This window comes from Anser brachyrhynchus (genome assembly GCF_964034855.1).
Source record: "Anser brachyrhynchus genome assembly, chromosome: 2".
In the NCBI taxonomy this organism is placed as follows: domain Eukaryota; kingdom Metazoa; phylum Chordata; class Aves; order Anseriformes; family Anatidae; genus Anser; species Anser brachyrhynchus.
In genome coordinates this window covers 152,754,140-152,772,940 of record NC_137695.1, presented here as the reverse complement: position 1 = coordinate 152,772,940, position 18,801 = coordinate 152,754,140, and the positions used below count along the sequence as shown (strand labels likewise).

At 37.2% G+C, this 18,801-nt stretch overlaps 1 protein-coding gene across 8 annotated transcripts in view; it reads right to left on the bottom strand.

Annotated features, from left to right (window-relative positions):
- The window catches only part of EFR3A (EFR3 homolog A), an 83,257-nt gene that overhangs the window by 25,353 nt on the left and 39,103 nt on the right, over positions 1 to 18,801 (bottom strand). For 6 of the 8 annotated variants that reach the window (XM_080581840.1, XM_080581839.1, XM_080581842.1 and 3 more), the window contains 6 exons: positions 18,004 to 18,153; positions 11,079 to 11,216; positions 5,753 to 5,831; positions 4,962 to 5,097; positions 3,119 to 3,283; positions 1,599 to 1,713 (listed from right to left, as the gene is read on the bottom strand). In XM_080581840.1, the coding sequence (XP_080437966.1) occupies positions 1,599 to 1,713; positions 3,119 to 3,283; positions 4,962 to 5,097; positions 5,753 to 5,831; positions 11,079 to 11,216; positions 18,004 to 18,153 (783 nt within the window). The remainder of the gene's footprint in view (positions 1 to 1,598; positions 1,714 to 3,118; positions 3,284 to 4,961; positions 5,098 to 5,752; positions 5,832 to 11,078; positions 11,217 to 18,003; positions 18,154 to 18,801) is intronic. The other 2 variants (XM_080581841.1, XM_080581837.1) reach the window with 1 other exon arrangement.

The window sequence follows — 18,801 nt, the reverse complement described above, 5'->3', positions numbered from 1 at the left end:
CCATTTTAAAATCTCTGTGTACCTGCAGTGCTCAATCGGTACATGCTTGACTTTATTTTCATAGGCATCAGTGCTCAGAATGTTTTCAGACTTAAAATGTAATTGAGGCTATTAAGAAACCAGAACCATTTTCCCTCCAAAACTCTGAGTCTGAAAAAAAGTAATCTGCAAAATCAGCAGGAAAAAAAAACATGAAAGGAACCACAGGAAGCCACGCAAAACACCAGTTAACCTGTTCTTCATCTCTTCTTGTTTTCCATCTGTTAGTACTAAAAGAAGTTAAATAACTATCAGTATTATAGCCACGTTGTGCTGCCCTTGCAAGATCTTACAAAATAAAAGTGTAATTGGAATAAAGTGCTCTATTCAAAGGCAGTCTTTAAAGAAAGTAAAAAATATATAGACTCTTGATCTGCAAACCCCTTTGTCCACCAGTGTAAGGGAAGCGCAAGCCTCTAGCAGTAAAAAGTTGGCCCCTGCGTAACAGTAGAAACTTCCATTTCCACTGGCTATAACCCTGGCTATATCCACTTGCAGCATTACTCAAATGTTTTGTGTAGCAGAAAACAAATTTCCAGGTAAGTAACGCAAGACTATCATCAGTCAGAAAGCCTTTCTTCAGAATGACACATACACACCATACTGCTCAGTCCCATGTTTACAGAGAGTCCCATCAAGAAAAAATGTAAAGCTAAAAGACTCTACCCCTGCAACTGACAGTCCAAGCACAAAATTCTAAAACGATCCGTATTTCAAATGCCTTCCATGTTAACTGCCTGGCACGGCCAGATTCCTGTCTTCTATGAAGCACTACCACCCATACTGCAGGGCCACAGTATTTTTTTTCTTTTTAAAGTATATGAAAAGCTACCAAGAAAACAGAAGAATGACAGTGACTTTAAGCTAGTAGGGGGATCAGACTGCTAGAAAAGGATATGTGGTACAAAGTATCCACGAATACTTGGCCAGAACAGAGGTAACCCTTTCAGTTACTTTCCTCATATTAAGGAAAAGAAGCTTTAAACATTAACATTAAAGCTACAGAAAAAAAAATAAAGTATTATTTCTTAGTATGGCAGCTATTTATTACAGGAGTCTGCCCACCTGTATCTTTTTCCTATTTCTTAACAAAAAAGGTAAATCTAAAATGAAACAAATTCACTGTAATTTCTACAATTTCTTAATCTGAAATCAGTTTATACAGAATGAAAAGAAAGCAAAACCTGTGCGTAAATTACACAGCTATTTGAAAAAATGTAGTCAGAGTTCAATTTTCCTCATTCAGAAAACATACATTTAAGAAGTTATGGAACTGACAGGCCATTAAGTAGGTAATTTCAGCAATATTTGTAGAGATATGGAGTTCAAAAATATTTTAGTGCAAAATAAGTTGCATTTCAATCAAGTATTTTCTATTAGTGATACGCCTGAAGACATGTTGATGATGTTATGCTTGTTTTGTTTCTCTATGGCATTTAATATAGCCCCAATGAGTGAGAATTTGCATTTAATTTTTCTTTTTTCTCCTACTTCTTATTCAGCATTCTAAAATTTACATTTTTAATTAGAAATTCAAAAATATAGGAATTCATACAAACCCAAGGTGACTTGTATCTAGTGACTGTGAAGTTGACCCAAAAACAGGTACTTTTCCCATAATGAACATCATAATCTCTGATCTCTGGTAATCTGGGAGATTGCTTCCAAAAAATCCTTAAAAAAAAAAAAAAAAAAAAAAAAGAAGGATGAATTCACAGACCAAAAAAAGAAATACAGGACTTCTTTAAAAGATAAAACTTATTTATACAAGGAATTCATTTACAAAGTCAAAATAGAACATAAATAAACATATATAATGTACATAATCAAACATAATAATGTACATGTACATTGTAATGTACATAATAAATACATAATAAACATAAAATGTTTATTCTATCTGGGTCTATCTTTTGAAATTAACTATGATTTGTTTTAGGGCAGAATATTCACATGTTCATTTCTACTTAATGGCATACAGTGTTTTTTCATGACACTTTCTTCTTTGAATTTTAATATTTTCTAATCTCATACTCTTAAATATATCACTGAAAAGTTAAACACGTGGCAACCCTTGCCTGTAACTAGTGGGGAATTGTAAGTGTTTCTTGTGGAACACAGTGTTACTACTTCAGTCTGTTCTTATGACACCATTAAATAGTATGGGTTTGCTAACAGATCTCACAGGTTTATAACTATTTTACTTAAGACTACCACTATGCAATAGTGTAAATGCAACTGTGATAGAATTAGAAAGACACTATAATTTTATTTTATTTTTTTAAAAAACTACCTTGGAATTTTATTGTAATAGTGAGAAACAGTCTACTACATATTTGCTACTGCTCCAGAAAGCTGGAAGGAATGAGCAAAGATACAGCCTAGGGAATAGAATTTAAGATACTTAAAGAACAAGGAGGAATGCAAAGGGCACTGCAAGCAAACATCATAAATACACTGCAATATATATCATTAAACAGAGAGAAAAATCTGAAAAAAATGAGGGAGCCTATTTTTATGAAGTCATTTACAGACACTGTTGCTATCATTTTGAGCGTTGCGCATAAAAGGGTTTTTTCCCCAACCTAAGGCATTCCATGATTCTATGATAGAAGTACTACAGTTAAGTCATGGTAACACAACTGGCCACTGGGTGTCACTCTTGCTGTGTTTTAACACTGGTTTCTACAAGCTTTCAAGTAGTACCTACAAAACTGCATTACTTCATACAACTTGCCAGATTATTTTCATGAACAGACTAGTATTAGTGCTGTACCAAAGGTACAGAATGATGTCTATATTTCAATGGATATATAATAATGTAACTAACGCATTTACTGCACGTCCACCAGCATTTTAATTTTCTTTGAGCTTCCTGGATGCCTGCTCAGTTAACAATTATAAGGACAGTCTTTCAGAAGCCTATTCTGTAAAGTGAGCCTGTGATTTAGACGCAAGTAGAGAGGTACCACTCAACTTTATTCCTTTTCAATTCAAGCTCGGTTTTAGTACCTCCTCATGGAGAAAAGGGTGGGAGGAAGAACTTAAAAAGGGAGCCTGTGATACCCTCATTACTCACCAATTGTTTGAATAATAGCATTCTGGACAATCCTCTCATCACTCTCCTTGGAGGCTGTGCTGAAAGAGGCACTTCCTGCTGAACTGCGCCTGTCGCCCAACTCGAAGTCAACACTGATGCGCAAGTGCTTCAGTAAGGTATTAAAAACCTCCAGAACTGCTGGACCTGGAAACAACACACAACCATTGCACTCATCAAGGGAAAGATGCCTTCAGAAAATGAAAATTAGCCTTTTGAGGCTTTTTCAAGAGAAATCAGATTAATCAGGGAAGAACAAGTGAAATTCACTGTTTGAAGGATACAGCCTAGGGATAAACTTTTGAAGTGTGCCTACATCCTGATATTTTAGAAATTACTTCAGAATTGGGAAATGCAATCAGGTGTATGTGCACAATCCATTACTATCAAGCTGTATGGTGTCTGGCTGGAATGGAGTTAACTTTCTTCATAGCAGCCCATGTGGTGCCATGCTTTGGATTTCTGACTCAAACAGTGTTGATAACACACCAGTGTTTTGGCTACTGGTGAACAGTGCTTCCACAGCATCAAGGCTTTTTCTTTTTCCCACTCTGTCTCAACAGTGAGTAGGCTGGGGGTATGCAAAAAACTGAGAGACACAACCCAGACAGCTAACACAAACTGACCAAAGTTACCCCTTTGGTATGGGTATTACACACCATACGATGTCAAGCTCAGCCAGAAAAGCTCAAGGAGAGAAGAAGGAATGGGAGTGACATTTGCTGGTATGCTAGCTGTCTTCCCACATAACTTACGTTATGCATGCTAAGGCCCTGCTTCCAGAGACTTGCTAAACATCTGCCTGCAGATGGGAAATAATGAATAAATTCCTTTGCTTTGCCTGTGCATGCAGTTTTTGCTTCACCTATAAACCGTTACTATCTTGATCTATCAGACTTCTCACCTTTCTGCTATTTTCTCCCTGTCCTGGGGGAGAGGGATGTGAGCAACTGGCTGTGTAGGTGTTTCACTGTTGGTTGGAGTCAAATCACCCCACAAATTCTACAGAGAAACAGTATGTGGCTGCTGAAATTGAGTCAACAATGGGTTAAACTGTATGAGCTTGCCCCTGAATTTGTTATTTAAAACCTGTTATTAAAATCCAGTTCCATTTATTGGATCAAATAACGAGCTCTTCTCATAATATGATAAAAGCCTTCACAAGTTTCATTTCTGTGTGTAAGTGGGTCTTGTACTTGTGGGTCTAACTCAGACACAAGTTAATGAACTACAGCAATAATGTTTCAGCACAAGACCGGAGAAAAACAACAGCAGAGAAGTACACGTGTGTACAGATCTTAAAAAATACTCTAGTTTCGTGGAACTATACTACCTTAAGCGATGTAATCGACCTTATTTTAGCCGCTTCATAGTTACTAAGGTAAAATTCCGCAAGATCATTCTACTCTCAATTCCTTTGTTACTGATCCTCTCAATTCCTTTGTTACTGGTCCTCTCATATCAGCTGTATCACAAAGCAGCAGTCATCTTGACTTCTTGTAGACACACACAGTTCCCTCAAGACTTTGCGACTTCTTATCAAGAAGAAATTCCTGTCTTTCTCAAGGCTGTAAAAATAAATCTACTGTTTTTTTCGATGCAAAGGATTATACACCCATTAGCAGTCAAATGACCAAGTACATTTGACTAATTGTAAATGGAGTAAGATTTCAAGCAAGTTTTATCAGCACAAAGAAGGAAAAAAACTAATATACACAAAGCCTTCTCCAAAATACATGTTTTTAATAGTCTGAAAACAAACAGAAACAAACACCATCCCTCAAATCTATCTTTTGGCTGATGCCATTATTTTAGTAAGACTTACCTATTGATCCTTTAGCTGCTATTGCAACTGCTTCCAAAAGAACTTGAATAATGCCAGCACGAACTCGTGGTGAATCCCTTTTGCAAACATCAAGATGTCTGAGAATTTCTTGTATTACATGATGGGAATACTGTGCCTATTAAAGAAGAGAAAATGAGAAAAAAGCTTCATCTGTGACTTTAATAAAGAATAAACTCATACACTATTCAGCTATAGTCACCACCATGTTCCTATTCTACAACATTCTTACAACTTTGTTTAAATTTCAGTTCATGATTAAATAAGGACTAACAAAACTACCATAACACGTGATACCACACAGATCCATGCAGCCCAGCACATAAACGCTTACGGTATTCAGGTATCTAGGAGTGTCTGCAAGAACAGGGGATGCATGACATACTACTTAATTCAGCTAACTGCAGTTCAAGGACTTTGCTGATCTTACAGAAATGCATTGTTGATACAAACATTGAGTAAACTCTGCTTTCTTCTACAAAGCTGGAATTTCATGACTTTATCTTTTGGGTGTCTGTGCTTTACACAATCCAAGAGTCAGGTTTTGATTGCTTTGCAACAGACAACAGCAGTTGCCCACTGGTAAAATAACTTCTGATCACAAAGCGCAATTAGGTTATTATTTGAAAAGTTTAATATTAAGGAATTATGCAAATGGATTTTCTGGATTCATTGACTTAATCTACTATCTAGCATTACTGTGGTGAAGTAAGCATTTAACCCATGTACTCAAAATGTGTATGTGAGGAAAGCAAACCCTGAAAAAACCCTACCTGTATAGAATACATGATGATTTTGAAGCAGGAAACAGCAAATTCATTGGGATCCCATAGCTTATGATGGTCTAAATGCCTATGAAAAAAAAAAAAAAGAGATTTGAAATAATGACATTCCACACACGTAACTGTAGAGGTGTGACACTGATGGGCAGCTAAGCACCACCATGCCTCTCTCTCACTCCCCCTCCTTAAAAAGACAGCAGGGAGAAAATATGAAGCTTATGAGTTGAGATAATGACAGGGAGACTGCTCACCATCACAAGCAAAACAGGAACAGCATAAGGGAGATCAGTGTAATTTACAGACTACTGATAACAGACTTGAGCAGTGAGAACTAAAAGCAAACTAAAAACACGTTTCCCTCCTCTCCTCCCTCCCCACCCCATTCCATCCTTTTCTACCTCCTCCGCTTAAATAGCACAGGAAAATGTGGATCATGGTCAGTCCCCAGCGCTCTGCCGCTCCTTCATCCTCATTTTCTGCCCTTGCTTCAAGCACGGGGCCCTTCCCACAGGATGCAGTTCTTCTGAAGCTGATCCTGTGTGGGCTCCTCTCCATGGGCTGCAGCTCCGGCCCGGGGCCTGCTCCTGCGGGGGCTCTCCATGGGCCGCAGCCTCCTCCAGGTTATAGCCACCCTTCAGCTCCCACACTAGCAAAGCCTTGCCGTGTAAGCCCAGTACAATATTAAATGTTTTCCCTTACGGTTTACTAAAAATTCACCTCAGAGGGATTATTTCCTTACATGTAGGTTCTAAACAATGACTTATTAACTAGGTGAGAAATCTGGGACTTCAGAAAATAATTTGTTCTCAAGGTTTAATATTTAATAGCAAAACATCTGGCTGTAACACAAATTCCCATAACCAAATCTGATCTGCTTTCAGAAATTTAAGCAATCTTAGTCATACCAAGGTTATACAGAATATACCATTTGCATTCAAAGTGCATGCATAAAAATGGACATGATATTACATGCACATTTATATGAAAAGATTGAAGAAGATGGTTAAGACATGGTTTGCACCTTGACAAACTTAAAGTTCAAGTAAGATAAAGAATTTCTTTTCAATCAGGAGTCACAAAAAGATGAATGTTACATCCAGAAAAGACCCTAATAGCTATTCTCATTTTCAAAGAGGTCTCAAGAATAACATATTTGGAAACCAAAAATTAAAAGAACTATTCTCTGTGTATATATTCCCATACAATTCCAAAGGATTTCACTCACAACACTGTCTTCAAGAAATGCCAAAACAAAATCAGAACAATAAAAGTACCTGCCTCTACTTAAATGTGAACAGAACCACTGACTAAAAACTTTGTCAGTTACAAGCAAAGACAGGAAACACAGCTTAAGCACCGTGCTGAAAGGTATCGGTAGGACGTGTCGGCTTTTCCAAAAAGGGGGCTATGGAAAAGCATGACAAAAATAAGTGCATTTTTAAATTTGGAAGAATGGAAAAAGCAATTAGGGATGCCTTTTCATCAGGATGATTTAAGTTAAACAACAACAACAAAAACTTTTTTACAGAAACTGAATTTCGGCAATATTTCTAAATAGGTATCTTAGCTACTGAATCACTTTTGGTTTGACCTTTGCCAAAGCCCGTAATAAATATCTAATGATGCTTCAGAATAACAAAATTGAACGCATACAGGTGAAAGAAGTAAGCACTCTGAACACAGAGGGATTGACAGGATGCTTTAACTTACTCTACTCAGAATCTGGAGGTCTCAATTAACTCAGTGGCCAGCTGCTGCCAGCCTAGTGACCCAGCAGCCTACACAGGTCTCCTTCAAGGCTGAATAAACCAGCAAAAGCAGAACCACCCTCTCATGCCCTAGATTATCTTTCTGTCCATTGCAGAGCTAAGAAAATGTACTGCCTTTTTGACATATTTCATACCGCTAATACAAATCCCTATAGCAATAAGATTTCCAATAATTTTAAAGGTGTAAATTTCAAGCTGGCCTGACAAGATAATAGCATATTTGCATTACTAACTATTAAATTGGACTACCCGTTGGCGATGGCTACCTTTCTTGTGTACGTTCCAAACACACAAGTGTATTTAATCCTACCTTGGCGTCAGAAAGACATACAAAATTACCTTTTTCTAACCTTCAAGGTTTTGCAGATCACAATGTTTATTCATGTCTTTTTTCTCCCTAATACCATTCCAGTAGGGTCCATCATTACTTGTACATGACTGCATATTTTAGCTAACCTATTTTCTTGTTGTCTCAACAAATACAACATCATATTCCCCACTATATTTTTCTGATTGGAACTGATCCTTTGATCTTTTAGGTTCGTATGTGTTCTCTTTTACACCTGACAGCACTTCTTTACCTGTCCCAAAGGTCAATTCAAACAGATCATGGTCAACTACATCTTAAATCAAGGTTGGTTTTGTTTGTTTGTTTAAAAACAACTTCCCTCTCAAAACAAGACATACAGTTCTCTTCTTCCAGAAAGGCAAAACGTTAGCTGCTTCATGTAGCTGAACTGATGGGAAGACAGCAGGGGGAATATGACAGCCTAAGTTAATGTTTTATGTAATAGCTGAATGGACAACACACTTTCTGTACTGGAATTTTCCTTCTAAGAAAAGGAATATTAGATTCACATAGGTGATATATTTTACATGTCATAATGCAGGCAGTGTATTCAATGTAGTTTTATGGTTTTGAAAAAGACCACAGATGACATTTTCAGTATGATACATTTAGTTTAGCTAAAATCAAGACACATCTTGCCTAATTTTTCCCCCAATCATAGCTCTTTCAATAAAGAATATCTAAGTAAAATTGAAAAACATTTTAATGCTGGATTAACAAATGTCAAAATCTGCCTTCCATTAAGACCTGCTGCATGTATATAGCAAATGTGCATTATTAGAGTTCCCAAACGAAAAGCAACAGCAGAACCACTAGTGCAAATTACTATTTTATGAAGTGAGAGCAACTAACAGATCCTAAATTCACACACATTAACAATTACCAATGAAAGCAATCCTTACAGTAGAAAATGATAAATCAATACTGATGATTAAAAAGCAGAACTGAAGCCTGTACAGGTATATGTAACAAAATCTCATGCATCAGATCTGCTGAATGAGCACGGAACACCAGCCTTTTGATAATATTCAAAACCCTTGCACAGATGATTTGGCACAAGAATGGAAATACAGTGAAGTAAACAGGGTGTAACTTGTTATACTTGGGAAGATGTTTGTCTTAGATTTCTGTATCTCTCTGGAGCTGCCTCATCTACTCACCATTGAAAATTCATTCTAAATTTCTTGTAAGTCTAAATAACTTGTGACTGTAGACATAAAATACATTTTTTCATATCTTATTAATAGAAAACTTTAAAGTGTTTTGAAGCAGTTTGCCAGATAGGCCTCTCAGATTTCATGAAAAAACAGATTTTGAAATTTACTAGATACTAAACATAGAGAAAATTATAACAATAGAGATTTTCTGCCAAAGGCAAGGAGAACAGAGGCCATTCTAAACCCACACCACGAGACTTCAGATTTCAACTCTATTAATTTTAATCCTTCAATCTTAGAATGTATTCAGCCTCATGATGGAAAAAACACGTGTCTAATATTTCAGTGCCACATTAAGCAAGCCTTCAGGTGAGGAACTGAACCTGCATCTTCATTGCTATCACCATAATAAGTGGCCTTACCTTTATTTCCAGCACTTTTTAAGAAGTTGTCCAACTGTTGAAAACTGCTAAAGGAAATTGTTTCCTAATCACATATAAATATATTAAGTCTGTTTTTTTTTCAAATCAGATAAAAGTGCAATGGCCTAATATCAAATTTTCTTTTTATCAGTTCTGCTCATTCACAAAGTGAAGCTGATTAGATACAGCACTAGGTTTTTGTTCAGGAAAAGCAGAGCTTGGAAACTTCATTTTTCACATCTCTTGTTCCTTAAAAACACTAATTCTTTACGGCAGTTACTTACAAAAAGATGTACTTATTTGGCTATTCTTCCTGAAATTGAACAGAAAAATAATGACCAAAAAAGACAAAGACTTTCCAGGACAGCATGTCCTGACAAATTATGGAATACATCCCTAAGAAGAAGTTAAAAGCAGTAAGAAAACAGCTGCAATATAGTTCCAGATAGTCCATCCAGGCTGCTTAGTACCTAAAGGTTCACCTCGCTGGGCTGGTATTCTGGAGGAATGGAATTTTGAAATGCAGGAAAACATGGAAACTTTATAATACTTTACTTTGCAATAGTTAAACTCTTATTGGACCGGTATAATGGATGCACTTGGAAAGAAGGATAATACCATGGTTCTTCGCATTCAATACTTTTGGGAGAATAACAAGTAGTTACAAAAGCTTTCTGCCCTCATTTAGTAAATGAACTTCCCTACATTCAGTTTGCATTCATGTTTGTGCTTAATAGTAGTAACTTGAAAATAGCTTTCAGTAGCCTGAAAGTCTTATAGTGTATGAATCACATCCTTAGAGTCTGTAGCAAGAACTACACCACCTAAAAGCAGGTATTCCCATAACAGATGAGTATTTTGAAGATCTACAGGAAGGACCAGGCAGCCCTCCTCACGACCAGGAAAAGACACGACCTGAAAGTAGCAGCACTGTGCTTACAGCTTCCTTCAAAGATTTCTGCTGAGATGTCTACTTTGAAGATACTAGCAGAGGTGAAAGATGCAGGTTTAAGTTACATTAATGTTTGAAGCTTTTTTTCCATAACACACTTTTTTTTTTTTAAGGCTACAACTGGGAAAATGCCAAGAACAAAACAGAAAGATGCTGGACTTGATCGTTAACATACCAGCAAAAATTTGTAGGTGCATTTGTGTATAATGTGCACACCGTGTACACATCTGCCGTTCTCTGGTAACTAAGCTGTTAAAAACATTCTTCACAGAATATCAAAATGGGTCTTGGAAAAAAATGCAAGAAAGTAGAAATCTTTATTAATCTGGGCACAGTACTCCTTTGTGCAACCTGGTTTCTCTCTTACTGACAGTCATCAATACTTAGGAACAAACAGCTTCCCCCTATAAAGAAATGCCAGCTATGGCAACAACCCATCCAAATCATTACACTACACTTCTGAAATCAGCAGAATGGGACTCACATCTATCTTCAAGTTAACAGAGAGTCAGCAAGGAGGTGAGTTTAAAGAAAGGGCAAAGTTTTGAAGAAATATGGAAAAAACGAGCAGAATCCTAAAGGTTGAAAAGAAGGAAGGAATTAATGTAACATAATTAGAGGATGAAATTTGAAAATGTCTTAAGATCTTCCATGAATTTCCAACTTACGCAAAAACTGGTCTGACAGCATTATTCATAATTCCATAGGTGGCTCTCCCCAACAGTTCTCTGAAACAGTTTTCAGCCAGCAGAGCAGGATTTTCTTCTTTCTCTCCTCCTGTAGGAGAGGATGGAGGGCCAGTTCTGCTGAAATAAGACAAAATAACATTCAAGTTACTACTGATTAATACTAATCTTCCTTAACATACATCCTCTTGGTTCTACAACATTCACTGCAACACTGTTGTCCACTGTCAAACTGTTGATCCAGGCTAGAATCAACACGCATATGTAACAAATATGCATTAAAAAACAGAACTCTGATTAAAACATTTTATTATTTAACACCAGGACCATATAGACCTTCATGTTTACCCAGTACTGTGCACTATATTAGTAAATACGTATGTGGCAAAAACAATGGCTAATAATACTGATGTGACTAGTTACTCGTATTTTGATTAAATACTGCCCATTATAAGTGAGAAATGAAGACCATGGCAAGAGATGTGCAGAATCTTACTTATTTTGTTCAGACTAATGATCTCATTCACCTGCCCACTACTGAATCCATACTATGTGGGTGGGTGTTAAATAAAACTCTTAATATTTCTGCAGAAACAGATGGCTTGCAAGTTAAAAAAAAAAAAAAAAAAAAAAAGCTGATCAAACTAATTAGAACACTGTCACCCACACAGTTACCTCTAACTAGATAATGTAGAAATTAGGGGACAATCAATTAGAAGGTGACAAACATCACTATGGAGGGGACTGTGCTGGCTGCCCATGCCCAGGTGCTGGCCAGGGGCTGCAGGGCCTCTGTGGTGGCTCCAATGGCCCCATGGCAGGGCCCAGCTGAGCCCAGCACCAAGCTGGCGGCACCTCGGGGAAAACAGATTTCCAAAAGGGCAGAGCGGGCACAGGCCGAGGAGGAGGCCCAGGGCGAGGGAGAAGCAGCAGAGGGCCCAGGCCCCAGGAGGAGGAGGGCAGGAGGGGCTCCAGGCCCACAGGCAGCAGGGATTCCCCGGCAGCCCTGCAGAGCCCCCGCTGGAGCAGATCTCCACCCTGCAGCCCGGGGAGGGCCCACGCCGCAGCAGGGGGACATTTCCTGAGGGAGCTGTGGCCGTGGGGAGCCCCCGCGGGAGCAGGGTGTTCCTGAAGGGCTGCAGCCCGGGGCAGGGCCCCCGCTGGAGCAGGGCCACGGGTGAGGAGGAAGGGGCGGCCGAGAGGGGCTGGGGGGGCTGAGCGCAGCCCCCATCCCATCCCATCCCATCCCATCCCATCCCATCCCATCCCATCCCATCCCATCCCATCCCATCCCATCCCATCCCATCCCATCCCATCCCATCCCATCCCATCCCATCCCATCCCATCCCTGCTGGGGCAGGGGGCAGGAATGATGGGGGAACGAGAATTTTTTTTAAAATTATTTTTTATTATTTTTAGTTTTGTCTGTCACTAGCCAAATCTACTTTAATTGGCAATAAATTAAATTACTTTTCCCCAAATCAAGTCTGTTTTGCCCATGACGGTAACTGGTAAATTAAGTTACCTGCCTGTGTTTATCTTGAATCCAAGGCTTTTCCATCCTATTCTCTCCCTGTCCTTTTGAGGAAGGAGAGTGAAAGAGCAGCTGGGTAGGAGTCTGGCCTTTAGCCTGGGCTAACCCACCACAAGGACTCAAAAGCAAGCATAGGAGCTATTTCTTAGAGTCTGCATCAGTACACAAAGCTCTAATGTTTCACCTTACTTAAACATAATGCTTTGTCAAGTTGAATTCTTCACCTTTATGATGCTTTTGGGCAACTGGACCATGTTTATCACACAGATTATGTTTATCACATAGAATGTTACCAGTAACATAGACATATCCATATTTGGAAATATTAAGATAAAGATACTGATGTTAATTTCTCCATTATGTGTTTATAAAGGTGGCCCTTGCTGAAGGAGAATTCTCCTGTCCCTTACTGCAAAAACCTTTACTGGATTATTGTAAACAATATAACAACTGACTTCTTCAGTAAGAAAATAAATAACAGCAATGCAAAATATAGACCATCACACTTTGCATCAGAAAAACACACATTGAAGGGTGTTATCTACATGAAGTTTTGCAGAGAAATTTGTCCTTTAAATGACTGAAATAATTGTGATCTTCCTTTATAAGGTGCTAATACCACAGTTATTTCAATCATAGAAAATTTACTGATAGTAAAGAACAGTAAGAAATGATAACACGATGGGAGAGAGAGAAAAAGCTATGGGCGTGAAGAGAATTTATTATTAGCAAAGCTACTATTTCTTCAGGCACTGAAATACCCCCAATGAATGCCTTAATCCGAAATAGAAATTCTTGTAAATTATGGAAGAATTAAAATCAGCAAATAGCAACTTGATTTCATACGGAAGTTTCAACTTACAACTTAAATCCTGCAGTACAAAACAAAGTTTTAATGTTTTGTAGTACTGACAGTACCAATAACCAAGCTTTCTTAAAGTTCAAACACTGCCATTTGCAATTATTTCTTTTCTTTTGGTGACTGGGAATTAGGTCGACTATTTAAAATCAACACAGCAGAAAGAGAGTAAAAGTACTGAGAAAAGAGAGAATATAGACACAAGAAGCAAAACTAGAGTAGCCATGCTGTGTCTTGGACAAACTAAAACCAGCCAAGGCCCAAATTCTACAACTGAATTTTGAAGGTAACAGCCTGTCCTCGCATTGCAAAACCTAAAATTAGCACCTGCACTATAAGCAGTGAACGGTGGAGCTTTTCTAGAAAAGTTTCCAGTCTGCCACTTCTCATTTTTGATGCAAGCCTTTATAATGTTGCTTATTATTATTTGGCTATCCTTTCTTTTCCTCTGCCTATCCAAGTGCCCTTTTCAGCACACAGAGACCTGAGTTATGTCAGAAAATTAAAGGCAAATGAAATATATTTCTGAACTTAACTGCTTCACACATCATACTATTAAGCTACCACCCATGTTTCATTTAAATTGATCATTTCAGAAACAGGAGGTATAAGAAGAAAGAAAATGGTTCCCACTAAGGTGCAATATAACTTATTGACAAGTTCTCTACCTACAGGTGGCAAGTTTTTTTTTGTTGTTTACTTTTTTTTTTTTAAAACACAAAACACATATTAGAAACTTAAGTGAGAATTCACTCACCTACATTAAAATTATGCATCTATGCATTAGGAAATGTGTTTTTTATTTATTTTTTCAAGACTGCAGAAATCAGTACACTAAAGTCTGCAAGCCTGCACATTAAATACGTCTAGAAGAACATTCATTAAGCATCAGCTTATGCAATGTTCACTCTGGCATCACCACAGCATTATAACATTATAAAAAGTTAAATATTGAGATGCTGTGAGTCAAATTAACATGTAACATCTGTATGCTGTAAGATCTTCTAAAAGGAAAAGATCTCCTAGTATTTCAAGACTACTGCAATCTAAAAATTGCAGTATAAAAAAAAATAACAGCTGTTGCCTTTGATGAAGTCAGATTTTCAGACGTTACAACAGTGCTAGCTCCTCAGATTTTAATAATAAGAAAAGCCCCAGGCACCCTGTTAGTTAAGTAATGAGAAATACTTTTACAAATGCACAGTGATTAGAATTGTAAATGGCATGAAAATCTGTATATAATCCACCATGAACACCACTTAAACTGCAGCTTTATCCAACTGCTGTGCCCTTCAATCTCTGTTTTTTCCCCTGTACTCTGGTGTAGACATATGGGCATCCTCCTCAGAGCAGAGGAGATACAAATGACAGTGCAGGGATAACTGTCATTCTCATTGCTGTTTTGACACAGATTCCCTAGAACACAGCAGTATTAAAAAGGAGAGGGAAAAAAAAAAAGATGGCAAACTGCAGAAAGCACAGAGCTAACTTGTGGAAGATTTCTAGTTAAAAGGCAGTAAAAATAACTTATTTTTTGCATGTTTGTATATGCAATTCCACAGAAGGGGATTTCTTAGTACTGCTTGGAGTCTTACTCAGAATAGGTTACAAGAAAAAATTGCAAACCAGGCTTCCTGGTCTGAAATCTTAGTCTTCAGATTTGCACATTCTAACCATTTGAATGTTCAAAATGATCTTCCATTGTCTGCAGGGATCACATTTTGGTTTTGAATTTTAACAGCAGCTAGCTCTCAGTATTTCTCACTGATGAACATTCCATCATTAACAAATGAAAGACAAAGATTATAAAAATGACCCCTTTACATTTTTAAATTAAAAGCGGTTTTTCTTAATAAAGAAAGAATAAGATGCATATTGCAATGAAATGGGTAGGGACTACTCCCTTCATCTGTCCTACCTACCTTCTTGGGGGTGATCTCTGTAAGAAAATGTGGCAACAAGGAGCTGGAAGGAGGGTCATTTTGAAGTATAGAAGTTTCTAAAGCAAACATCTAACCACCAGCTAAAACTGGCTCCGAACGACTCAACAGCTCACAGCTGAGGCTTTAATACCACAAAACCAGTATAGGCCAAGATGGGATGGGATACATTAAGGAAAACTTGAGCAGAGCAGCTACAGAAGTGTTCGACTATGATTCACAGTTGTTGTTCACTTACCCTGAGAAAAAAATACATTCTAATCTACCTCTAAACCAGAATTTATATGAACATTAAGTTTAAATCCTTTTAATATACCCTTAAGTCTGTATCAAGTGTTAAAGTGTCCTTACGCCTTAAATAAGGCTGACACTTTTAGCTTTGCAGTTATTGTGAAGAATATGCTACAAACTAACTGAAAACACCCTTTCAATTTCCCATTTCATCCATCCCTTCCACACTTTAGAAATGTGTATAAATGGAGATAATTGACTGTTCTGAATCTTCTAGAAAATGTGTAAGGGGGAAGAAGAGTCTTTCAGGTTTATACTGAAGTATGCATTACAATTTTTTTGCAGTACAAGTTGGAGTGAAGTGCAACTAAGTAAAAAAAGTAATCTGATTTTTAGAATATGTTACACAAGCAAATTTGTCTGACAGTCACCTCACTAGAATATCCATTCAGACATGCAGACACATAAACCACAAATACAAGTATCTTTTAAAAATGGTGTTTAAAAATTCAATCTTCAACTAAAAAAGTGTCTCGTGATACATACTCAGAATATTAAGTTAAGCTCTGAAGGTTCCACAAGTAACAATTACACTGATATTTAAGGGAAAGTTTAAATGTGCGTGCTTCAGCTTTAACCAAAAATGGTTATTTTCTGTGGACTTCAGTAGGGGGTATTTTCTAGAATTTCTGCGCTCTCACATAATGCTTTGATTCCATCTGCCAGAACAATATGCTTCTTACTCCTACTCTTCAAGATGCCTCTGTTTGTGGTCCACAAATATGAAGTCACATAAAACAAAATGAGAAATTCTCTAACATCATTCAAGGCCAGCAGATCAACAATTTATAAATATTGTTTTCAGCTTTTCTGTCATATGTGCATCATATAAGGCCCCTACTTGCCACATGGAAAACCATTAGTCTTTTCTTCTGTTGAATGTGCATTATAGGAAAAGTTTCAAGAAGCCAGTTCAGATACTTAATTAACAGTCACTTTTTAACAGATTTGTTTTTCCACCACCACCACTGCATTGCTAAACAAATGACAAAAATGAGTTCTGCAGTAGATATAAACTGATCTGCTTTAAGTGGTTGATCCCAATCCCACCTGAGTCAGTTTTTCCATCAGTAGTTAATTTGGCTTTATAAAGGTTTATAATGTACGCTTGGAGGCACTGTAAAGGGTAATGAAGGAAAGGGTATCTAGAAGCTTTGTAAGAGCAAGCAAAGGCAAACTTGTTCAAAGAGCAGGTTCAGAAACCTTGGCTCTTATTCAGATCTCTCTTCAGATGTAAAATCGAAGTGGTATTTCTGCATGTACTTCATGGGCCCCAAGTTATATGCAGTAAATAGATACAGAATGCACAGACAGACAAATATCGATTTCGGTTATTTAGTTTGAAAGTTTACTTCAGAGAAGAGCTAGGTATCGACAGGAAAAAAAGAAAAGTAAAGCTGAGGAATGAAAAAAGAAAAAAAAAAATCTGACAGATTGCAGAAGCTGTGTCATAAGAAAGCATGAAAAGCATGTTGTTATAGGAAGTCTGCTGAACCTACCCAGCAAGTTTTGGAGCAGGTAGGGGTGGACATGACACAAACATTTAGGCTTTTTTGCACAGCTCAAGTTAGTTTTGATATGTGGAAATTTCCCAGTGCTATCATTAACCATATTTTACACCTACATAGTGTTTATGCACAAATACATGGATAAAAATAAAGTGACATTTCTATTGTAAAGTAAGGTAACTGGCATAATCCTCAACATTGGTTATTACAGATGTCTTTTCTAAAAGCAAACCTGGCAGGTAAATATGCCCAGGAGCTACTGAGAGCAGAAAATATGTGCCTACATATCAAGAAGTTTTCAATCTTCACCTTAAGTACTGTTGTAGACAGAACAGACAGTTGCTACTGATGACTCAACAGGAATTAAACCCTCAATTTTCAAAAAATATAACTGGAAAAAATCTTTTGAGTTACCTACAAACTTGTGCTTACTGATCTCTGCATCATATTACAAGAACAGAGTTTACAAATCTTAAAAAGTGAACATGGATGTACAACTTCTGGAACGGTTTTATACTGAGAGAAGCCAGAACAAGTTATATATACTTACATATTAAGTTATATATACTCCTATATATAACTTATAAATACAGACAGTTGAAAAGACTTTAAGACAAAAAACATTAACAGCTGTTAAGCAGAGCTCTGTTATCAGTTTCAAGAACACTTTGACTAGTAAACTTCAGTAGTGATTTCCTCTAATAAGAAAAAGATTAGCATAATAAAAACTAAAAGGTTGCTCAAGAAACACACCAGTGACCATGAATAAAAATACCTGTCAACATCTTCTATTTTCTGCATATTAAACAGCAATGATGGTACTATCTTGTCCATGTGCTGAGGTTCCCATATAGTTGCTCGAAGTTCATCATTAACTGTTTTTCGAACCACTCCCTGAATGCCCCTGATTCCAGCAATTCGGATCCTAAGGAAGGAAAAAAGGAATTATGAAATAAGAGAAGCACAGCACCTTGCAGCATGGCTGTCTGCCTGTTAGACAGTAGCAATTATGTAGGGTAGAATTCCATTAAGTCCTCAAAAGCAATAATTTGGAAATTTCTGGGTAAAAACTCATCAACTCTATGGAATTTACTACCCATCAGCTGCAATTTCAACCTACACCAGTGTTGAAAAAAATGTGAAATTAGCACAGCTCAGTTGATGCAAGAGCTACCACAACCCTGTGATCAAGTCCTTACAGTTAAGTGTATTTAAGACTGCGGATTAATCACAGATCTTTAAAGATTTATGGAAGATGACCAGTCATAAAAAAACAAGAAAACATACAAAAGATAATTCTGTCAGCTTAAGCCTGACACACGAAAGAAACCATCACTTTCATTCTAAAACTGTTTGAACTAAATTAACAGAGACTGATCAACAACAAAAGAAAATTTAATGCAACTTCTAAGAAAGACTTAGTCTAGCTATTAGCTATTTTCATTACTCTGTTGGACAAAAAGAAGAATGTGTACAATGAAATGTATGGCAAAACAGCATTTTCGGAAGTGATAATAGTCATTAGGCATTATTATAAAGGCTAGGAGTAGAATTTTACTTATTAAAACCAAGT